Source organism: Balaenoptera physalus, assembly GCF_965194825.1.
Source record: "Balaenoptera physalus genome assembly, chromosome: 1".
NCBI classification, from domain to species: Eukaryota; Metazoa; Chordata; class Mammalia; order Artiodactyla; family Balaenopteridae; genus Balaenoptera; species Balaenoptera physalus.
The window spans coordinates 186818760-186844121 of NC_138882.1; the positions used below are offsets into that span (position 1 = coordinate 186818760).

Here is a 25362-nt window from a genome sequence, read left to right on the forward strand (position 1 = left end):
AATCAACACACAGACTTCTTACCTCAATGCCAAACAAACTTCCTGAAAAGGGCCGATCGACAAACCGGGGCTTATAGGTGAGCACTGTGGTGCCTTTGAGAATAATGGCGTTGGTATCGAAGCAGGACACATCTTCAACGACCACAAACTCTGTGCCTGGAAAGGACGGCATTGTCAACTAAGCCAAAGCTGTGAAGTGGAAAGCAGCAGGCTGTCGCAAACCAGGCAGCACATTTACTGGGTTGGGGGCTGACACATTGGCCAGAAAGATCTGTTCTGCAGGATGCCTGCCGACACTCTGCTTCACTTCCACCGCGAACTAGTTCTCTGTATCTGGCCAGCCACAGCTGAGCTGACAGAGCACTGCACAGGCAGAAAAGACAGGGATGCAGTTTCTCTCTTTAGCATATAGTTTTAAACTAGGTCTCCTGGGAGGCAGAACAGACATTCAGAAGCTCCCTCGCCAAATGACGACCTGTTTTAAAAATCCCAGGAAGTAGATTCAGATACTAATGTTGGTTAGGCAGCATAAAGCACTAGGTCATCTATGTAGCTGTTTAAGTTGTTTACAAAGAATGTGGACTAATTTAATGTAGACTTTTTTAAATTAGTAGATACAGACAGTTTTCTATTCATCTGTACATGGCAAATTTACTTTTCGTTTCCATTAAAAAACATGTATAAATTGAACTTTTGAAACTAAATCCACTTCAAGTGCAGTGTGCTCTCCAGCTTCTTCCAAACCACTGAGCAGCAGACAGAGTATATCACAAACGTAACGATAAATACACACATATGTACAGATGTACTGTAAGAGTCTACTAGTTAACAAAAACTGTAGTAAATCTGTTTGTAAAGGAAAATATTCTTTTTGTAAAGAAAGTAACAATCCCCTCACTTATTTATCTTCTAAACTGAGATTTTCACATACCACCTTTGCTTAAACTCCGTAAGGTACATCTGCTGGGGCCCTAGATATCAAACAGAAAATTGAAGCCTGATTTAACAATGGGAAAAAAGACCACTGCCCAGGTGGGTACTCAGGCCAGGCATATGCATTAGGGCGGCAGAGGAGAGGGACTAGATCCTGAAGCCCGGTGTGGGCCAGCTCAGTGTGGACCAGGCAATCCCACCTGAAAACGGAGGTCAGGAACTTTGACACCTGTTGGTGTGCAAAGGATGCAAATGTGTAAGAGTGTTCGTGTCAAAATACAGAGGCAACAGAAAAGTCCTCCTGTAAGACACACATGGAGCCTAATATCCAAACTAAGAAAATCAGTGACTCACAACTACATATACTTACCTGTTACATTGACCTTGACCTCCAGGTGCCTTTCAGTAGACAGAGGAAGGGAAGACCGCTTGGTAACTACTCCACTTTTCACGGTTTTGGGAATTACAGCAGATTCGCTGCTAGAGTTACGGTGACGCGAAGGAGTAACTTTAGTTTGCTTCTTAATATCACTGGGGGTGTGGAGAAAATCATGCACTAACAGCAGCCAGTCAAATATGAGAAACACACGGAGATTGTTGAGAACTACTGTGAAACAGGAGGAATCCTTTGTAGACCTACAAGAAGGAAGATCATAAAAATAAAATAGGAAAAGAGAAATATGATATTTCATTAACTTGCAAATATGTGACTCAATTGGGGCAGGTGGTACTCCAGCATTTTCTAAACTGAACTTTGAGTATCAATAAACTCTGAATCCAGGTTTAATAAAATATTCAGTGTATGTTTTCAGAAGTCAATCAGATTCTTCAACAAAAAGGAATATGCTGTAAGAAAGCAATAGAGTGCATGTCATCCAGCAGTTCCTAACCAGGGGTGATTCTGTCTGTCCCCTGGAGACATTTTTGCCACGACTGAAGGGGTTCCTACAGGCATCTAGGCATCTGGTGGGAAGAAGTCAGGGACGAGGCTAAACATCCCACAAAGTACAGGAGAGGCTCCACAACACGGAATGTTCTAACCCACAATGTCACCAGCGCTGAGGCTGAGAAATGTCGGTGTAGTAGGAAGAGCACAGGCTTAAATCTTGTCAATTATAAGCTGTGTTATCTTGGGTAAGCCACCTACCTTCTCTGAGCCTGCTTCCCCACTTATAAAATGAGAAATAATAACACTGTAAGAGATAAAGCGCCGGGCACATAACAGGTTCGAAAAATATCAGTTCCCTTCCCTACAGGCTGTTTCTAGAAAATCAATGAGGCACTCTTTCTTTGATGTCTAGGATCACTTCTTTATAAACATCCAATTTACATACTAGTATGAAACGGTTTTTCTAGCTGGAACCGGCCTGAAAGCCCAGATCTTTTAGCCAAAGAGGGCAGACAAATAAAATGACATTTACTGTGGGTGTAACCCCAAGCGCCCTAGAAGTAGAGATGCGGGAGAAGGGGAGAGAGTATTAGTTTTTTTGCCCTCATTACCCCAAATTCTATATTTGAGGTGAAATACAGAATTATAGTCCAAGGAGGACTCTCAGGCCTGGCCTCAAACCATGGTGTGGTCAGGGGCTTATCCAGGCCCTGTTAGTATACCAGTAGGCAGAGATGGGTAAGATAGAAGAAAGATGGGCTAGGGACACCCCTATAGAGTTTTCTGGGTAGAACTTTGTTCTATGAGCCCAAAATCGCTTCTGGGGCTCTGCTTCACATACCTGCTTCCCAGTCCTAAAAGGGGCTTCTATTCAGGAAAAGCTGATTTGGAGATATTTTTAAGGCTGGCTTCTCTAGGCTCTTATTTCTCCTAAACCTGGCTCACTGCCTCTAGAAAAAGGGCACAATGCTGCATGTCTCCTTCATACAGACACAGCATTTTTCACAGAAACACTCTACCCTTTTGTAATAGAGAAAAAATGTTGCCCTCAGTAAAATTTTTCCACCCCATTTTGAACACAGACCGTCAGAGCTATGAACTAACTGGAAAGTCAAAGTGTGTCTGATCCCTTTTCTGGAAAATATTTCAAGCCTTTAAACACTGTGAAGTGATTTATATTTGACACACAAATTCCCAACAGAAGAGCAATTCTTCTTGAGACACAGAAGGCGTTCAAAAGTTCCAATCAAGAGAACATTTTAACCCTCTCACTAACAATGGTATTTCTGTTAGCAAGAGCCAAGGTGTAGGACTTTTTTATTAGCCTCCAAGAAATTATACACCTTTAGTATATATTAATATTTTAAGGCTCCTTCTACATTAAAAATATGATAAGTGGGACAACTAGATGACATTTAGGAAGCCAGATCAACAACAAAGCAAACCCAAAAAGAAATTGTTTCTGCAGATAGGCCAAAGAGCAATACATGCAAGCCTCCTGTTCAAATAAACATCATCTTCAAACAAAGGAACTGCAAATCACAACCAGCTTATCATCTGACTACAGTCAGGCCAATCACTAAAATGTGGTAGGCCTGACAACTGTTAGAAAAGACATGGGATTTGAAATAAGAGGCCCAAGTCTGAGTTCTGACTACTTCACTCACTGGCTGTGTTATCTTAGAAGAGTTATTTAACCCCCTCCAAGCTTCTATATTAGTATCCGTAAAACAGGGAAGAAGTCACCCACTGGACAGACTTGTGAGAATTAAGTTAAAGGTGGGTAAAGTGCCTGGCCCATGGTACGGCTCAGTAAGAGGCAACTAGCATTCCTATTACTGAACTTTTTTAAAGTTCATGCAAAAGTTTGAATATCTGCTTTGCTAGACTTCCTAAAGGCATATGGAGATCACGACCCCTCCCTAAAAAAAAACTCAACCCCGAGGAATTCACTGAACAGCACAATGAAATGTCAGACATATTTAAACATACAAATGTAAGAACAATCTTGATAATTTTTTTTTTCCTTTTTTGCCTGACCAAGAAGTTTTTCCCAGCCTTCTTACTTACTGGTTTATATTTACAACTTATCTGATAACATTAAGCACTAAGAGAATGAAACCGACATTCAGTTCCAAAGGTCTCCTTTTGAATCTCTATCGATCAGACCTAATTTTTCAGTTTTCCAGTCTAAGCCCACCTAGTCATAAAATCTTACAGTAGTGTGTCATAAAATAACACAAGCTACATCAGGAATCATCAAAACAGCTCCCCTCTGTCCCAAGCAGTATGCCAGAATATCTTAAGTATTACCTCCACCCTATGCATGAGGTGGATGAGGTGGGTACAGTTATTCTTTCCTATTTTATAGAAGATGAAAATGCAGCTGAAAGAGATTAAGGAACTTGTCCTTGGATGCATTACTAGAAAGTGGTAGATCGAGGTTTGAGCCCAGCTCTATACGATCCCCAAACATGTGCTCTTTTTACACACAACACTGCCTCCCATAATACCAGGAAGAAAAACATAATCTAGTTCAAAGAGGCTAAAGCTCTTTTTACATGGAGAAGTCAGTCATTAAGACTTGCATAGACAAATCAATAATGCAAGTCAAAACCACTTTCCCTTCTACTACTTCTATAGACCAAAAGACTTTTATTTTCCCCTTACATAAGCACAATTTCTTCCTTCCCCAAGTCACTTTACATATTAAAACAGTCCACAGCTGGTTAATTTTAAGAATCTGGTTTAATTCTAAACAACTTTATTTTTAAGGCAACAGAGACATCTTTTGGCCAATAAATGAAACTGCATGGTTACAGGAATATTAATATACAGTATGCTGCACTGATAAGCCATTATCTATTTATCTTCTCACTGATTCCTTGCTCCTCTGATGTTCTAAAGCCGACGTGGTCTTGGCCCAATGTCCACAGAAGGAAATGTCTTGATAAAGAAAGGCAAAGTCAGGGTCTGGATCTCCTACCTGAAATGCAGTTCGATCTGAATGGATCCTTGGGTAGTGCTGCTGTTCTTAGAGGGCTGAAAGATACAGGTGAATACGTTTGTCATGCCAGGACTGGTCTTCTGCCCAGCATAGCGGGTGTCAAAAGCCATCATGGAATGCGAAACCAAGTTAACGGACTTCGTTTGGTTGGAAAAGCTCTCATAGAGCAGTTTACATTTCTTGAAGTCAAATCTAAGGGAGAAAGCAGACAAGATGTTGAACGCTTCCACTTTACAAAATTATGTACATTTAAGATAAAAGAACAAAATCATAAATATGCCTAAGTTCTATGAAGAAGAATAACTTTCACTCTGAGATCTGTCACTGATTTTAACAGTGTCCACAAAATGGATTTAGTGTCACTTTGCCTTGTATCTCACTTTCCATTTCCAAGGAGATGCTCTTGTCCATAGGAACTTCGTGAGGAAAAACAATACCACGTATTTATTATATACTTGGTTCACTAGCATTCTCATTTCTCACCTAAGTTTAGTAAGACTATATATTTGTAATAATCCCCAAGGGATAATGAGGGTCCCTTTAGTCCTTCATCTGTCAACTCCTAGCCTGCGTGGAGGATTCTCTCTCCAGAATCTGCTGAATTTTTACATAAGACCACTAAAGTTTACTGGGAACTGCCACAACAAATAATACTTTTCATACAGAGAAATAATGCAGCTGATGCCAACAGAAAATGCATCTGGAACTGCCACTGCTTTAATAACAGAGAAAGCTGCAGTGGGCAATCCATACAGAATTACTCCACATTGGAAAAAAAACCAAGGGCATAACCAGTCATCAGAAAAAACTGCTGGCTCACAAGATAATCAATCTGGGACCCCAGCTCCACCATACCATGTTCTGATCAGCTGAATTAGATACGGGCCTGAATGAATTTTTAAGGGAAATACAAAATAGAAGATAGAGTGCTTCCATGGAAAAATTACTAGACTTGAAGTCCTGTTTTCAAATACTGAACCACTTTTCCAGCCATATGATTGATCTTACACTAGTCAAAAACTCTATCTGGAAAACAGGAGTAATATCTGCTCAACTTTACATGGCTGTCGAGAGATGAAAATGAAAAGATTATCAAGTGTGAAAATACAATGCACTCTTGAGGGTTTTATACCAGTAATCGCAAATTCCTGGCCTACACTAACCAAGAAAATGACATAAATTAGTGAACTGCTGGGTAAGCACATGCCTTATCTAAAGGCTGCCCAAGTTGTTACTCAGTTTCCAGATGCTTCCAATTGAGAACACGGGCCCAGTATTGCCAAAGCTTCTAATTTTTCAAAAGCTGAAATCCAAACTTTTTATGTGCAATTCCCCAGTTTTCAAATGTTGGCCAGTTAGTCAGTCATCACTGCTGCTCCAGATAGCTCTGGGGCTCCCACCATGCAGACACACAGCAAAACTACTTCCTGACTCCTTTGTGCTCCTGTGGGACCATGTTCTAGCCCCACGGGGTTTACCAGGGATTCCACTGCCATTCACGACCACTCCAGGGCTATTGTTTTTCTTGCTGGCACAGCAGGCTGCTGTCAGTCAGAGTAACTAGAGTGAGCAGAGCAGCCCAAGACCCATAACAGACATGAAACACGAGGAGAAAAAACATCGTCACTGTTCTAAGTCACTGGTATTTTGGAGTGCCTGTTACTACAGCCTAACCTCAGCTATCTTGACTGATAGAGACTGATGAATTTAACCTTTTAAAAAGCACTGTGCAGACCAACAAAAAGCATCTTGCAGGCAGACCACATTTAGCTGTGAACCACCACTCTGCAACCTCTGTTCTATGTCAGAGCACAATGTGTGCATTATTTGTATCACCATTACTAACAGTAAAACAGTATAATTAAAGCCATACCTGGCCAAGGACCCAGCACCTTCTTTTCCTTTTGGATCTTTCAGCTCCAGACTTACATTTACCATATCAATGAGGAAACACATGCACGTGTACACTTCTCCGCTCAGAACAGTCTGGAAAAGGAAAAAGCTGATCAATTCATAGTCGATGCCAATCTAAAAATGGGGTCAATGTCATGAAGTCTAATTTACTCGTGGTTCCATCTTCTTTCCCCAGGTGACTTCGAGGAACAGATACACAGGATGACCATCAGCTGAGACCACGAGAGTTACTGAAGAACCTAACATCACACTCACATGAATCCTTGGGTCTTGTAAATCATAAGGCCGCATGAATTCCTCGATGGGCTCTCCAAGGTTGTTCTCCAATAAACCCCGGATCAGCTTGTATTTGTACAAATCCAGAGAGCAGTGGACTGAGGAGAGATTGCCATGGATAGATATATCTGGCACAGTATGACTTATTTCTCTATGAAAAAAGAAAAAAGGTCACTTTCACAAACAAATCACTAACTTAATGTTGACATAGCTCACACCCAAATATAAGTGCTAACATGTACCCACCTACATTATCAACCAATTAATTTCTAACTTCCAATGACAAAAATTTCATGTGGGTCCACATGAAGCAAGTTAGTATAACTGAGTGTCATGCTTCAGCTACAAAAGGCCACTTTTCTCCCAAAACATACATTTAGAAAGTCCCCAAATCTAACATGAGTTAACTAAGTAATCTATTAATAAAGAAAAATCTCATGAGACTCAGAAATAGTTTAAACATTATAGCTGGGAAAGCAATAAAAAAAAAAAAGATGACAAAACAGAAGGGAAACACACTCACAGGTACAAAGAACAGAGGGGTGGGGGCTGGGGCAAACACAGGTGAAGGGGGTAAAGTGGTACAAACCTCCAGCTATAAAATAAACAAGTCATGGGGATATACGATACAGCAGGGGTCCCCAACCCCTGGGCCACAGACCGGTACCGGTCCACGGCCTGTTAGGAACCGGGCCGCACAGCAGGAGGTGAGCAGTAGGTGAACGAGTGAAGCTTCATCTGCATTTACAGCCGCTCCCCAACGCTCGCATTACCACCTGAGCTCCACCTCCTGTCACATCAGCTGCGGCATTAGATTCTCACAGGAGCGTGAACCCTACTGTGAACTGTGCACACGAGGGATCTAGGTTGCGTGCTCCTTGTGAGACTCTAAAATGGACAACCTGGAAGAAACGGACAAATGTTTAGAAAGGTATAACTTTCCAAGACTGAACCAGGAAGAAACAGAAAATATGAACAGACCAATCACAAGGAATGAAATTGAAACTGTGATTAAAAATCTTCCAACAAACCAAAGCCCAGGACCAGATGGCTTCACAGGCGAATTCTATCAAACATTTAGAGAAGAGCTAACACCCATCCTTCTCAAACTCTTCCAAAAAATTGCAGGGGAAGGAACACACCCAAATTCATTCTATGAGGCCACCATCACCCTGATACCAAAACCAGACAAAGATATTACAAAAAAAGATAATTACAGACCAGTATCACTAATGAATATAGATGCAAAAATCCTCAACAAAATACTAGCAAAGAGAATCCAACAACACATTAAAAGGATCATACACCATGATCAAGTGGGATTTATTCCAGGGATGCAAGGATTCTTAAATATACACAAATCAATCAATGTGATGCACCATGTTAACAAATTGAAGGATAAAAACCATATGATCATCTCAATAGATGCAGAAAAAGCTTTCGACAAAATTCAACATCCATTTATGATAAAAACTCTCCAGAAAGTGAGCATAGAGGGAACCTACCTCAACATAATAAAGGCCATATACGACAAACCCACAGCAAACATCATTCTCAATGGTGAAAAGCTGAAAGCATTTCCTCTAAGATCAGGAACAAGACAAGGATGTCCACTCTCGCCACTATTATTCAACATAGTTTTGGAAGTCCTAGCCATGGCAATCAGAGAAGAAAAAGAAATCGGAAAAGAACAAGTAAAACTGTCACTGTTTGCAGATGACATGATACTATACATAGAGAATCCTAAAGATGCCACCAGAAAACTACCAGAGCTAATCAATGAATTTGGTAAAGTTGCAGGATACAAAATTAATGCACAGAAATCTCTTGCATTCCTATACACTAATGATGAAAAATCTGAAAGAGAAATTAAGGAAACACTCCCATTTACCACTGCAACAAAAAGAATAAAATACCTAGGAATAAACCTACCTAACGAGACAAAAGACCTGTATGCAGAAAACTGTAAGACACTGATGAAAGAAATTAAAGATGATACAAACATATGGAGAGATATACCATGGTCTTGGATTGGAAGAATCAATATTGTGAAAATGACTATACTACCCAAAGCAATCTACAGATTCAATGCAATCCCTATCAAACTACCAATGGCATTTTTTACGGAACTAGAACAAAAAAATCTTAAAATTTGTATGGAGACACAAAAGACCCCAAATAGCCAAAGCAGTCTTGAGGGGAAAAAATGGAGCTGGAGGAATCAGACTCCCTGACTTCAGACTATACTACAAAGATACAGTAATCAAGACAATATGGGGGGCTTCCCTGGTGGCACAGTGGTTGAGAATCTGCCTGCCAATGCAGGGGACACGGGTTCGAGCCCTGGTCTGGGAAGATCCCACATGCCGCGGAGCAACTGGGCCCGTGAGCCACAGCTACTGAGCCTGCGCGTCTGGAGCCTGTGCTCCGCAACAAGAGAAGCCGCGATGGTGAGAGGCCCGCGCACCGCGATGAAGAGTGACCCCCGCTTGCCGCAACTAGAGAAAGCACAGAAACGAAGACCCAACGCAGCCATAAATAAATAAATAAATAAAAATTTAAAAAAAAAAAGACAATATGGTACTGGCACAAAAACAGAAATATAGATCAATGGAACAGGATAGAAAGCCCAGAGATAAACCCACTCAGATATGGTCACCTTATCTTTGATAAAGGAGGCAAGAATATACAGTGGAGAAAAGACAGCCTCTTCAATACGTGGTGCTGGGAAAACTGGACAGCTACATGTAAAAGAATGAAATTAGAACACTCCCTAACACCATACACAAAAATAAACTCAAAATGGATTAGAGACCTAAATTTAAGACTGGACACTATAAAACTCTGAGAGGAAAACATAGGAAGAACACTCTGACATAAATCACAGCAAGATCTTTTTTGATCCACCTCCTAGAGTAATGGAAATAAAAACAAAAATAAACAAATGGGACCTAATGAAACTTAAAAGCTTTTGCACAGCAAAGGAAACCATAAACAAGAAGAAAAGACAACCCTCAAAATGGGAGAAAATATCTGCAAACAAATCAATGAACAAAGGATTAATCTCCAAAATATATAAACAGCTCACACAGCTCAATATTAAAAAAACAAACAACCCAATCCAAAAATGGGCAGAAGACCTAAATAGACATTTCTCCAAAGAAGACATACAGATGGCCAAGAAGCACATGGAAAGATGCTCAACATCACTAATTATTAGAGAAATGCAAATCAAAACTACAATGAGGTAGCAGCTCACACCAGTTAGAATGGGCATCATCAAAATCTACAAACAGGGCTTCCCTGGTGGCACAGTGGTTGAGAATCTGCCTGCCAATGCAGGGGACATGGGTTCGAGCCCTGGTCTGGGAAGATCCCACATGCCACGGAGCAACTAGGCCCGTGAGCCACAGCTACTGAGCCTGCGCATCTGGAGCCTGTGCTCCGCAACAAGAGAGGCCGCGATAATGAGAGGCCGGCGCACCGCGATGAAGAGCGGCCCCCGCCTGCCGCAACTGGAGAAAGCCCTCGCACAGAAACGAAGACCCAACACAGCCATAAATAAATAAATAAATAAATAAATAAATAAAGGAATTCCTTAAAAAAAAAGTAATTAAAAAAAAATCTACAAACAACAAATGCTGGAGAGGGTGTGGAGAAAAGGGAACCCTCTTGCACTGTTGGTGGGAATGTAAATTGATACAGCCACTGTGGAGAACAGTATGGAGGTTCCTTTAAAAACTAAAAATAGAACTACCATACAACCCAGCAATCCCACTACTGTGCATATACCCTGAAGAAACCATAATTCAAAAAGGGTCATGTACCACAATGTTCATTGCAGCTCTGTTTACAATAGCCAGGACATGGAAGCAACCGAAGTGTCCATCAACAGATGAAGGGATAGAGAAGATGTGGCACATATATACAATGGAATATTACTCAGCCATAAAAAGAAACGAAATTGAGTTATTTGTAGTGAGGAGGATGGACCTAGAGTCTGTCATACAGAGTGAAGTAAGTCAGAAAGAGAAAAACAAATATCGTATATTAACGCATATATGTGGAACCTAGAAAAATGGTACAGATGAACCAGTTTGCAGGGCAGAAGTTGAGACACAGATGTAGAGAACAAATGTATGGACACCAAGGGGGGAAAGTGGCAGGTGGGGAGGTGGTGTGATGAACTGGGAGATTGGGATTGACATGTATACACTGATATGTATAAAATGGATAACTAATAAGGACCTGCTGTATAAAAAAATAAATAAAATAAAATTCAAAAAAAAGAACCTAATGCCTGATGACCTGAGGTAGAGCTGAGGCAGTGATGCTAGCACTGGGGAGCAGCTGCAGATACAGATTATCATCAGCAGAGAAGTCTGACTGCACAGAGACCATCATAAATCAACTGCTTGCAGACTCATATCAAAACCCTACCAGTGAGTGGCAACTGAAAACAAGCTCAGGGCTCCCGCTGATTCTGCATTATGGTGAGTTGTATAATTATTTCATTATATGTTACAATGTAATAATAATAGAAATAAAGTGCACAATAAATGTAATGCACTTGAATCATCCCAAAACCGCCCCCTACCCCATACCGTGGAAAAACTGTCTTCCACGAAACTGGTCCCTGGTGCCAAAAAGGTTGGGGACTGCTGCTATACAGCATGAGGAATACGGTCAATAACACTGTAATAACTTTGTATGGAAACAGATGGTTACTACGCTCATAGTGGTGATCATTTCATAATGTATGCAAATGTCTGATCACTAGGTAGTATACCTGAAATTAACATAATATTGTACAACAACTATATTTTGATGAAAAAGAAAAGGTGACAAGCTCTTTATTCATTTAGTGATAACTAAAGGCAGAACCAGTGTTTCATAATGAGCCCAGATGGGACATTAGGATAAAACCTGAATCAGTCACTCATTTCAGCTGAGATGGGCAGGAGTGAAGTTGAAAATCCCTGGGTGGGGGGAAGATACCTCATCCCAACACTGAAGAGCTTTTTCTCTCCCCTCCTAGAGGTGAAGTGGGCATCGTGGATCCTGCAGACACTATGCTCTGAGTATATAAAGTAGCGGGTTAGGATTTGAAGTGGAAGAGGAATACAAAAAACTACTTTGTCTATGGAGAAAAACCTACATATAAGGTGAAAAAAGACTAGTCACGCACGCAATCAACAAAGAAAAGCTGGAAAGGATTACCAAGAACCTCTGGGTTCCCATGTCTGTGGTGTGAGAAGCTGATAGAATACCTTGTGTTCAGTCATCACCTTCTATCTGGGCTAACAGAGTATAATTATCTGCACATAAGCACTGATGGAAGTGGGTAAAGTTTAGATAAACAGAGTAGTAAAGCACATTTTTTTATGGAAAGCATTACTTGAAAAGAAAACAAAGTGTTTGATTTCTAAATAATGAAGCTCCTCTTAAGACTTCTAGGCCAGTAAAATAAAATACAGCCCATGCCAACCATAACTGAAAGCCAGCCAGGGAGCACTTGAATAACAAGTAAGAATGAAACACAAAAATCTCAGTGAGAGCGGCTAAACTGTATCATTAATCCAGAGTGAAACAAAACAGTGATATTAAATGACTTGCCCAAGCCCAGGACCTGCAAAGGGAGTAGCCAAAGAGGGATTAAAATCACACCCTGGAAAAGCAGTGACACTGCTTTTCAAAATGCTACCAATGAAAATCTCTTTCATTACTTTACAGCCATGCCTCATCTTTCCCTGAAGTTAAGAAGCAAATGTTGCTGCTTTCTCCAAAATTAACGCTCCAAACTGAAAGGCATCACACACTGTAACCAGCTGTCCCAGTCCACGCACAGGGGCCAGGCGAGCGTAAGCGCCACCAGAGGACCTTTTTAATATACACCTGAGGCTAGGCCCTGAGAGCCAGGTTCTGCTGGTCTCAGGTAGGGTCGGGAATGTTTCTTTTCAGTTAAGTTTCCCAGCCAGATATGGAACTAATGACAACTGAAGCCATGCTCTAAACTACAGATATTAAGCATCCTGTGTTTTGAAGCTAATTAAAAGGTAAATTAGAGTCAGTTCATCAGTTTTTATGTAGTACTTTCAGATGGCTTAATAGAGTGAAATGGGCAAAACAGCATCTAAACAATTATTCTCATTAAATGGAGCTCCAGGGTAAACAGCAATAGCAGGTCCAGAATCTACTGTATTTGGAACATAGAATCCAATGTCACTTCTTCCAAATACCTTCCCTGCCATCACTACCTCCCTACTCCCATCAAAATCCATGCTAAATTCATGTCCCTTCCTCTTTGTTTCCAAGGCACCTACTACAATCCTACAACACAGTTTATAACACTGAATCAAACACTAAATTAGAATCATATACTTACCTTCCTATATCCCTCAACAAAATGTAAGCTCCATGACGGCAGAAGTTTTTTCTTCCATCACAGGAGCCCTCATGTCTAGCAGATAGTAGGGACTCGATAGATATTTGTTACACAGATGAAAAAATAAGTGAATACCTATGCCCTTCCAGACTTAATAGCACTGATTTCCAAGTTATTACGATTCTACTTACAATAGACAGTTATTTGAATATAAACCACTCACTTGTCCAAGTTCCTTTCCACCTGCAATTTCAGTCTACAAGGCTCAGTCAAGAGGCTTCCTCCTGTCTGTCGCACAAAATAGGAGGGGAAGATCAGGTCTCCACTACTGTCTTCCGAGGCCTTAGTATACTCTCGTGGGTGTCTCTCTGCAGCAAAGATGTCCATGTCTTGTAGATCGACGACAATGCAATCCAGCAGGCAGACGTGGTCTTCTACACAGACCCAAGGAAAGAGAGACAATGAAGAAAATGGGACCCGGAAAGGGCTGGCCCAGAACAAAACCAGAAAGCCAAAAAAAGTTCATTTTGTCTTTGGAAAATGTTTAGCACTGCCTGCGTCAGAAAGCTGGGTGACCAGAAGTCTCCACTCTGGCACCAAGACCTCCGTCCACAATGCTCCGCATGTTGGACATCTCCTGCCCGCCACCTGCATGCAAGCACGTACTGTGCCACGTCCCCTCAGCGTCTCATTGCTGTCCCGAGACACTAACTGAGGCTAAAGTGCTTCTGACGAAAAGTACTTAATATGCTCCCTCCCAAGGAGATCCCACAGGGGTCTCGTGTAGAGATAATGTTACCCAAAGGTTTACAAAATTTTCCAGCAGCAAAATTCTTTTTTCCAAACAAACATCACATGTAACCATTTCCACCAGCACTGATCTAATCCATACCACCTCCATTCTTGCCTAGACCACCATAAACTTACCTCCAATATACCCACACAATTCCAGTCTGCTCTCACAAAACCATTCTGCTCACAAAATACCTCAGTAATCCTTAAAAAAATAAGTGGGACCAAAACATTCTCTTCCTTTATATACTTTGATGGCTTTGTTTAATGCAAAGTTCTTTCTGTGAAACTCCCCTAAATCCCTGTAAAGCCCTGCATAAGCCCACTGCCTACTTTTCCAACCTCATCTCAAGCCATTCTCTACCTTGCCCGTGAAGCCTCGGGCTCACTGGCCTTTGTTGCCCCCCACATGCCAGGCTCTTTGCTGTCTGAACAGTCTTACCCACAGCATACCCTCCTCTCTCCTTCTCAACTGGGTCCTGTTCTTTCGCTTTACACCATTCTGTCTCTCCCATAACATTTATCTTAATCTGGCAATATTTAGATTAAGATGATCTTAATCTGTCAATATAAAGCTTACTTAATGGCTTTCTCATATCATTCACATGATGGCAGGAACTATGTCTAATAGCGTGTTACTATACAGGAGAACATAGCATGTTAATATATAGGAGAACAAAACATTGTTAACACCTGGATTAGGCAGGCACTAATTGAATTAGTTCTTGCCTTGTTACTGCATCGATAAATATGTGAAGTAGACAAAAGTGGAGCTGGTCTGGCAGAAGGGGAAAAGGGATGGGAACAAAGAAAGGGCTTCAGAGATTTCCTAGGGTTGTCATGGAATCCCAGGGATATACAGAAGCAGTTTGAAAACCACTATCTTAACCCAATCTTAATCACATATAGAATTCCAGAAACAAACAGCAAATCAGGAGGAGAAATACTATCAGGAAAGAGATCTTTCTATAAAACATCCTAAATCACTTCTTATAGGCTTCTAAATATATGTAAAATTGGCCTTATTCCTAATCATCGTTGTCACCAGGACAACAACGGCAACAGAAGACGTGTATTGAGTGGCCCTACGTGTGCACCCAGCCCCACCCCACCCCATGCTGTATGCATTTGTTATGCATATATAGACTGGTAGGCAATATCATGCAGGTTAAGACTGCAGGTTCTGGAGTCACACTGCCTAAATTCATAGTCCAACTCTACCATTTACCATCTACATCTACAAAACCATGGTCAAGTTACTTAATCTCTCTAAGCCTCTGTCTCTTCATCTATAAAATGGGGATAAAAATAAAACTCTAGGGCTTCCCTGGTGGCGCAGTGGTTGAGAGTCTGCCTGCCAATGCAGGGGACACGGGTTCGAGCCCTGGTCTGGGAGGATCCCACATGCCGTGGAGCGGCTGGGCCCGTGAGCCACAGCTACTGAGCCTGCGCGTCTGGAGCCTGTGCTCCGCAACAAGAGAGCCCGCGACAGTGAGAGGCCCGCGCAACGCGATGAAGAGTGGCCCCCACTTGCCACAACTAGAGAAAGCCCTCGCACAGAAACGAAGACCCAACACAGCCAAAAATAAATAAATAAATAAAAAGAAAAGAAACAAAGACCCAACACAGCGAAAAATAAATAATAAATAAAAATTTAAAATAAATAAATTAATTAATTAATTAATTAAATAAAATAAAACTCTATATCATGAGGATAAAATGCAAAAACTGATGAAAGAATGTGCCACAACGTCTGGCACGTAGTAAGTGTTCAATACCCAGTCTTTTGCTGAGCACTACAATAATCTCCTTTAATCAGCAATGTAACCATAAACCACTTTGCTGTCACCTCTGGGACTACAAGGTACCACAAGGAGTTAACCATTCCTTGCATCTATCTAACAAAAGACGTTCGGCAGCCTCCCTCAGCTAGCGTCCCACATTTCTCAAAGTCCAACCATACTGGACTGATTTTCATCCACTGATTTTTGGGGCTAATCATATTCTGCTTCCCACACTCCTTGGAGCAACACCTCACTTATCCAATCCATCACCCATCCAGAAAACCAAAAGGCCAAAATTAGGCTTGCATCTGGAATGGCTAATTGTCAAATTCTAGAGAAGAACCCAATAACTGGGTGGTTCATGTCTTTCAAAAACTGTCACTCATAGTATTTCTTCTGTTACCTAATTCACACTAATATTTTTTTCAGAGTTCTTTTTTCTTTTTCTAGAATTAAATAGTGACTTGCAGGGATAGTGTCAGGACAGTGACTTGCAAGGATGTGTCTAAGGATGCGGGAACTGTTCTAGTTATACTCACCATCTGGTGGCAACTGTTTTGACATATAAGTCCTAACAGACAATCTAAATCTCTTTATTTACACTGTCTTACCAATTTAACCCTACTCTAGAAGTCACCCAATGTTAAATCTACATCCTAACGTTCTTAAGCCTTCTAAATCAATATCAAAATCGGATTATCACTAAAGACATGCTACCACTTTGTGGGCATCTGCTGGTACGGGATGCATCCCCCCCTTAGGCTCCTCCAACGGTCTCATGCATTTGCCCACCTTCATCATGCAGCTCCTCTCTCCTCTTTTACCTGGACTCCTGGAAACCTGACCAACAGCAGGTGTGGCTTGCTGCCCTTGCTGCTTGGTCGAAGTACTTGGCACAAACTCGCTCTTCAGGCTGCCTAGACTCATTCCAACAGGAGGCATCATGAACAGCCCCTCGGAATGGGTCCCTTTCAGGTCCTCCATGCTTGTCACTTTCCTCACACTGTGTTTGGGAGTACCAGTTGGAGAAGCTGAAGGCACAGACTCCTGGGAAGAAACAGAAGAAAACTAGAAGGCAGGAATGCGGGTGACTGTACCTACTATCCTGGAAGTCCCATCCCAGTCCCTGGACTCTTCAAAGACTCTATACCACTTGGTACCTCCCAAGCCCCCCAGATCCCATAAACAAAACGGTCACAGGGTCATGATACTTTCTGCCACATGTAATTATTTGCAGAGATATTACATATAATTCAGTACCTGCTGAAAACTATAGCAGTTTTGCAGGAACATATTTGATATTTTGGCTTAAGAGCAAATGTCAAGAGACTAATCACTGGTGGTTTAATCTAGGTCAAATACAACAAAAGCAAATCTCTCAGCCATATGATACATTGCTGCTTTGCTGGAGGGGAGGTACTTATTGCTCTAAGAAAATGCATCTAACAGCAATACGGAATAAAGCCATTGTAATGTGTTTGTACTTTCCAGAAGTCTCCCCTCCTGTGTTTACATTTCTCATCTAAGTAACTGCAAATGAAAACAAAATGGAAAATATAGGTAAGCCATTCATATTATGTTTCTGCTCAAGGGCATAAAAATTAAGGGCAAATACAGAGTAAAATTAATTCTGTAATTCTACTGAAAATAATATACGCTTTTCTTACATACTTAGTACCTTCAGTTAATTGCTAACGGGGTAAATCTTTTTCAGCAGAATGGTTCAATAATTGACGTTTAAACTTCCCATGGTTCCTTCCCCCAAGCCTCAGAGCTACATATCCAAATGGCTTCTGCAGGGTCGCTTTGTTCTCATCTCTCCCTTCTCACCAACAAGCTGGAAGGAGGGGAAGAATTGTTTTCCTTCCAGTACTGCTTTATATGTGCATTCCTCTCAGCATTTGAAAACAAGGTGATAATACTGTTTGCCTTCACAGTTATCTTGAGTAGTAATTACATGTAACAGTGAAAGTTCTTATTTTTTGCAATTCTTTTTTGCAAGGCAAATTACTAGGTAAATGCTATTATTTAAGCATTTCGACATTAAAAACCTTCCCTCTTGCTTAGTTTATTTAAACTCTAGAGAGTATTTGTTGCTCTTTCATTTGATTCATCTCTCCATCCTCTCTGAGTGGGTTTAAATAAATCAGTGGCTTGAGGAGATTAACTCAAAGCTTTTGAAAGACTTAGAAGTTATGGTTTAAGCACAATCTATGGTTGAGAACAATGAAAGGAAAAACATATGTAAAAAATTCAAACCTGCGCTCATTAAGACATGGATTTATGTAAAACAATTCCAAACACACGGGAGTCATAGAACTCAAAGGCAAATAGCCCCTCTGCAAGCTTTGATTTCAGGACTATTTCCTGTCCTTTAACCACTGGAATGCATACTAGACAAACCTCACACGTGCAAATGCATTAAAGGGCACATGTAAAGCGATTTTTGGAGAAGAAAGTCACTACTCACTTCACACAGGCCTAGATCAGTGGAACTTGACTGTACATGTGGAGAGGTAAGTTTCACAGATAAGTTTATCTGATTACAAATACTTTAACAAGTGACACACTCCAAGCAGCCCTTATGGAATTCTACAGAACAACCACTGGTATGTAACAAGATAAAGTTTTTCTAGTATTTAAGGAAATAAAATAAGGTCACCAAGAAAGTACTACCTAGGGCTTTAAAAAGAAAAAAAAAAAGAAATTGCTTTTAATAATCCTTAACAAGGGCTTCTCTACACAGGAGGGAAGTGATTTGCCAAAGCAGAGGGAAAAGTGATAAGCAGGCTTTCCCAAGTAATGAAATATTTTAAAGAATTGTTTTTTAAAATTTTCTTTTTTAAGAATATGAATGTGAATTGACTGCTGAATCCCATAAGGTTTTTCCGAATAACCAGGAGGCAAAAAAGCATATTATACCTTGAAGAAAAAGCGATCCTTGTATGCAATGCCACTGAAAATCAAATCCTCAAAAACAAATACAGGGAAATTTTTTCATTAAAATGCTACACAAACTACGTGCTATTATTTGGCATACTTAACAAAATAGAAACCATTTTGCGAAACTTTCTTGAAATATTTTGGCAATTCTTCTTTAGAAGCTAAATTCAGACTCAGCTCATTAAGCTCATATATAGATATATCTGACATAGAAAATAAGTCCTTATCTTTTCAGGAAGGGGAGAGAAACAAAAACGGTATTATTGAACTTGGTCACCCATTCTAGCTCTAACTGATCTCTTCCTAAAGATTTAGGCCTCAAAACAAAGATTTACCACAAACAAATATATTCCAAAGAACTAACTAAAGGCTGAAAAGACAGTTCCCAAGAAGAATTCAGCTCTCCCTTGGGCAGTAAGGGCAGCAGAGGTGGAACAGATAGGCAGTACCCTGAGGTGTCAGCGGGAACAACATTCGTGTGTAAACACCAGCTCTGACACATTTGTTTAATATCTAGTCATGTTAATTATAAACACCTCATAGTAAGGAAAAGTAACAAATTTTAGAAGCAGTTACAAATCTTTCTTTTTATAAATGGATCTTTCTTTTATTTTCTTTAAGACTTAAGTCAGTAAACAGCAAAATGCTTATCACTCAAATATGAAAAGAGATTTTCATTAAGACCAAGGTTACTAGTTCTCTACTAGGCCTACTGTGAGAGGCCAGTGGTGATTTGCTTTATTTTTACTGTCTTAAAAAAAATACATTAAGTGGAAGCCTATTTCTCTGGCAGGAAGGCCTACTGTTCCACCAGGAGGGCTTCTGACCACAAGGTGAACAAGCACGTTCTCAGCCATCAGCTGCCTGAAGACGGGGCGTGAAGATGCGCAAACCTGGTGGCGCTCTTCCTTCTGCGTTGTTAATCACTGCTGTTCTGGTTTCACCGTGTGCTCTGATCGCTAAATCTGGTTCGTCTAAGCGGCTGTAGTGAGGTGATATAAGGACAACCTGCCCTCTAACCATCATCCAAACACCCCCACTCCGGGTCCTGAGCTCCGGGTTATGACACATGAACACGGCTCCTGTGGTTCTCACTGGCTCGTCTTCACTCTCCTCCTCACTCCACCCATTCCCACTCAAAGAATCAAATATTTTTGGTTCAGGGTGTTTAGGTTAGACGTAGTGAATAAATGGCTAAGTGAAAAGTGAAACAAATGAAGAAAACTATAGACATAGTAATTTGAAAATAATAACAGTATCTGAGTTTAGGCATTACCAACAAATACAGTCTTCCTATTACTTTCTGACCCGAGTTGAGCTCCTTGGCAAAGGCCTGGCAAGACTAGCACCCTAGTCACTCTTCCGTTTTCTTTTCTTCCTACACCTAGAGAGGCGAACAGTACCTTTTCTGTTCAAATTTGCATCTTTTCTCTAATAACCTCTGGAGTTCTTCCATCTAAGTTATTTTAATGAATTCACTGCCACATCCTTTAGAAAATTCAGAAGAGCTACAGCTATTTGGCAAAGACCAGTAAGACAGCAGTAGCCTTTGCCAGTTTATTTTCCCCTACATAAACCTAATCCTAATACTGGGAGGTAAAATCATACCGTGGTTAAGAGCATGGAGTATTGAAAGCAGACACACCAAAGTCTAAGGTCCACACTGTACTCCTCACTAGATGTTTAATCCAAAAGAAATTACTTAACCTATCTAAGTCTCAATTTCTTTTTTTAAATTTATTTATTTTCTTTATTATTATTATCATTATTATTGTTTTGGCTGTTTCGGGTCTTAGTTGCAGCACGCGGGATCTTTCATTGTGGCACTAGGGCTTCTCTCTAGTTGTGGCGTGTAGGTTTTCTCTCTCTAGTTGTGGTGCCCGGGTTCCACTAGAAGGCAGATTCTTTACCACTGGACCACCAGGGAAGTCCCTAAGTCTCAATTTCTTTATCTGGAAAAATGGTGTTAACAGTACCTCTTAGGGGACTTCCCTGGTGGCGCAGTGGTTAAGAATCTGCCTGCCAATGCAGGGGACACAGGTTCGATCCCTGGTCTGGGAAGATCCCACATGCTGTGGAGCAACTAAGCCCGTGTGCCACAACTACTGAGCCTGCAGTCTAAAACTTGATCACCCATTCTGGCTCTAACTGATCTCTTCCTAAAGATTTAGGCCTCAAAACAAAGATTTACCACAAACAAATATATTCCAAAGAACTAACTAAAGGCTGAAAAGACAGTTCCCAAGAAGAATTCAGCTCTCCCTTGGGCATTAAGGGCAGCAGAGGTGGAACAGATAGGCAGTACCCTGAGGTGTCAGCGGGAACCACAACTACTGAGCCCACATGCCACAACTACTAAAGCCCACACACCTAGAGCCTGTGCTCCGCAACAAGAGAAGCCACTGCAATGAGAAGGCTGTGCACCGCAACGAAGAGTAGGCGCAGATCACCACAACTAGAGAAAGCCTGTATGCAGCAACAAAGACCCAACGGAGCCATAAATAAATAAACAAACAAACAAACAAGCGAACAATACATCTTAGGTTGCTAATAAGGACAAGGTGAACAAATATGTAAGGAGCTTAGTACAGGCTGATGTATAATAGGCATTCAACAAACACTGGCTATCTGCATTGCTATAATAGTCAGTTGCGGTGGAAACCAGTAAAGTTTCATTAAAACACACACCTAGAGGGACTTCCCTGGTGGTCCAGTGGGTAAGACTCTGCGCTCCCACCACAGGGGGCCCAGATTCGAATCCCTGGTCAGGGAACTAGATCCTGCATGCATGCCGCAACTAAGAGTCCTCATGCCACAACTAAGAAGTCCGCATGCCACAACTAAAGATCCTACATGCCTCAACGAAGATCCCACGTGCCACAACTAAAACCCAGTGCAGCCAAAATAAATAAATAAATATTAAAACACACATACACACACACACAACTCCCTAGAACATAAGATAGTCTCTAATTCCAGCAAGTTACTCGTCTCCTCAACTGCAAAAATGGGTGGGACCACCTCCAAGGTCCTATCAGTGCTAAGTCTGTGATTTCCTAGGGTTTCCCATTTTCATCATGTATTCTCAATGAGTCCTAGCTTTTCCAAATGTAAAATGAAAGCAGCAATCCTCATCCCAATTACCTCCAAACATGTTATAAGAAATAAGTGCTAACGTACTTTTAAACTGTAAAGCAGTATACTCCATACGATGTAATTATTAAGGTATTTTTAAATGGCTTCAGATAAGCCTTGGGCCAAATCATGTCTTCTGAAAAAAGCCACATAGTATAAACAGTTGATTACTATGAGTTCAGCCTATGAGGAAAGCATTATAAAGATGGTTCTGTTGATTTGTTTGCTAAAATAAGTTACTACATACAGTTAGTAAAAGTTGTAATTTACACTACCTCTATGAAAGGTTAATTGAAATGTTAATAAAATGTCCAAAAAAATATTCTTCAAGCCGCATATACTACAAAAGTAACAGTGGTTAGGAATCTTCTTATGGCAGCATCTGAATTCTTCGATTGGCATTCCAATGCCAGGTGAACTGAGAAGGGAATGGGTGCTGACTGCTCACCTTATCTTGTAAGGTAAAGGTCCCAGGAATACCAGCAAAGAGAAACTTGTTCTTGACTTTCAACTTCCCCAAATTCGCTACAATCAGATTATTTGATCTGGAACTTTCTGGGATAAGAAGAACAGGAGCACCAGCCTCAATATCCAGGAGAACCCGTGAACAGCGCTGGGCTTGATCTCTCACCTGAAAGAAGAAGGAAAATTGGATTATAGGTTCAATTAATTCCCTAATTTTATAATCAAATAACCTCAAGTTTCCAAAAGTTTCATGAATTTATAAATCTAAAACAACTAAAATCACACAGAATATATTCTTTGAACACCAAGGAGTTAAATTAGAAATCAGTAACAAGAAGATAATGTAAAACCCCCAAATATCTGGAAATTAGACTATACACTTCTCAATAACCCATGGGTCACAGAAGAAATCACAAGAGAAATTAAAAAAATATTTTGACCTTACTGAAAAAGAAAACACAGCACATTAAAATTCATGGAATGCACTTAAAAAGGTACTTAAAGAAAAATGTTTAGCATTAAATGCTTATTTTATATTAAAGATTTAAAATCAATAAAGCTTCCAGCTTAAGAAGGTAGAAAAGCAAAATAAACCTAAGTAAGGAGAAGGAAGACAATCATAAAGAGCAGAAACCAGTTATTTAGAAAACAGATAAACAACAGAGAAAAATCAATTAAACATTTATAGAACACTCTACCCAACAACCACTTTACATTCTTTTCAAGTGCACACGGCGTGCTTGTTAACAGTATGCATGGGCCTAACACAGGCCTCCACGAGTTGATTGAAAGTATAAAACTCTACCTGTATTAATCAAGAAAAAAGGAAGGAAACAAAAATCACCACTATCAGGGAAGAGTCAGGGACATTGCTAGAGAACTTAAAAATATTAAAAAGATGTGGGAACCTATGAACAAGTTCATGCCAACAAATTGACAATTCAGACGAAGTAGACAGGTAACTTAAAAACACACGCAAACTATCTAGAGCTAACATCATATACGTAACACCTGTGAAAGACAATGTTTTCCCTCTAAGATAAGGAACAAAGCGTGGACACCCCCCTCTCACCACTTCTATTCAACATGGTGGTGGAAGTCCTAGTCCACACAAAAAGCTATACAGGTTGGAAAGGAAAAAAGAAAACTCTCTTATTCACAGACAACATAATCATCTATGTAGAAAACCCTAAAGAATCTAAAGGAACTACGATAAGTAAGTTTAGCAAGATTGTAGGATATGAGGTCAACATGTCAGTATATGAGTCAATTATATTTCTTAAACTTTCAATAAACAAGTGTACATTGAAATTTTTAATTGATACAATTTACAATAGCATCAAAATTGTGAAACACCTAGGGATAAATTTAACAAAAGATGTGTAAGAACGGTATACCCAAAACTACGAAACACTGCTGAGAGAAACTGAAGATCTAATTAAATGGAGGGATATACCATACTCAAGGATCCGAAGACTCAATATTGTTAAGACGTCAATTCTCCAGATATACGGATTCAAGGCAACCCCAATCAAATCCTAGCTGACTTTACTGTAGAAACAGACAAGCTGATTCTAAAATTTATAGAGAAAAACAAAGGACCTATAATAGCCAATACATCTTTGAAACAGAAGTTGGAGGACTTAAACTATCTGATTTCAAGACATATCATAAAGCAAGAGCAATCAAGACAGGGTGGTATACAATTAAATATAAATCAATGGAACAGAATACAGAATAAGGAAATACACGCATACATTCTCAACAGAAGTGTCAAGGTAATTCAATGGGAAAAGAATAGTCTGAATATGTATACGGAAAAAAAACTCAACCCTTATTTCATAAAATACACAAAAATTGACTCAAAATGGAAGAGGTCTAAAATTATAACACTTCTAAAAGAGGAAATAGGAGAAATTTTTTGCCACCTAGTGGTAAGCAGATTTCTTTCACAAAACACACAGCACTAACCTCTAAAAGAAAAAAATTGGACTTCATCAAAATGAAAGACTTCTGGGACTTCCCTGGTGGTGCAGTGGTTAAGAATCCGCCTGCCAATGCAGGGAACACGGGTTCGAGCCCTGCTCTGGTAAGATCCCACATGCCGTGGAGCAACTAAGCCTGTGCACCACAACTATTGAGCCTGAGCTCTAGAGCCCACGAGCCACAACTACTGAAGCCTGCATGCCACAACTACTGAAGCCCGTGTGCCTAGAGCCCGTGCTCTGCAACAAGAGAAGCCACTGCAATGAGAAGCCCGTGCACCGCAACAAAGAGTAGCCCCCATTCACCGCAGCTAGAGAAAGCCCGTGCACAGCAACGAACACCCAACACAGCCAAAAAATAAATAAATTTAAAAAGAGAAATTTTTAAAAAAAAAAGAAAAATGAAAGGCTCCTGCTTTTCAAAAAACAGTATTAAGAAAATGGGAAAAGGTCCAGTGGCTAAGGCTCCGTGCTCCCAATGCACAGGGCCGGGGTTCGACCCCTGGCCGGGGAACTAGATCCCACATGCATGCCGCAACTAAGAGTTCGCATGCTGCAACTAAGAAGTCCTCATGCTGCAACTAAGACGCCCACATGCCACAACTAAAACAAAGATCCCGCATGCCACAACGAAGATCCCGCGTGCTACAACTAAGACCCAGCGCAGCCAAAAATTAAAAAAAAAAGAAAATGGGAAAAAAAACCTATAGACTAGGAGAAAATATCTGTAATACATATATCAAAAGTCTTATATCCAGAATATATATAGGAAGAAATAATGTCAATTCTACACAAACTATTCTGAAAATAGAATAAGGAACACTTCCCAATTCATACTACAAGGACAGCACTGA

At 40.5% G+C, this 25362-nt stretch overlaps 1 protein-coding gene across 12 annotated transcripts in view; it reads right to left on the minus strand.

Annotated features, from left to right (window-relative positions):
• VPS13D (vacuolar protein sorting 13 homolog D) overlaps positions 1-25362 on the minus strand; it is a 253994-nt gene that overhangs the window by 172887 nt on the left and 55745 nt on the right. For all 12 annotated transcript variants that reach the window (XR_014251756.1, XM_082416950.1, XM_082416945.1 and 9 more), the window contains 8 exons: positions 22507-22689; positions 16805-17027; positions 13628-13838; positions 6999-7170; positions 6703-6815; positions 4809-5021; positions 1304-1569; positions 23-156 (listed from right to left, as the gene is read on the minus strand). Coding sequence is in view for 11 of the 12 variants with exons in the window: in XM_082416950.1 (XP_082273076.1) it covers positions 23-156; positions 1304-1569; positions 4809-5021; positions 6703-6815; positions 6999-7170; positions 13628-13838; positions 16805-17027; positions 22507-22689 (1515 nt within the window). In the remaining variant the exon portion in view is untranslated. The remainder of the gene's footprint in view (positions 1-22; positions 157-1303; positions 1570-4808; positions 5022-6702; positions 6816-6998; positions 7171-13627; positions 13839-16804; positions 17028-22506; positions 22690-25362) is intronic.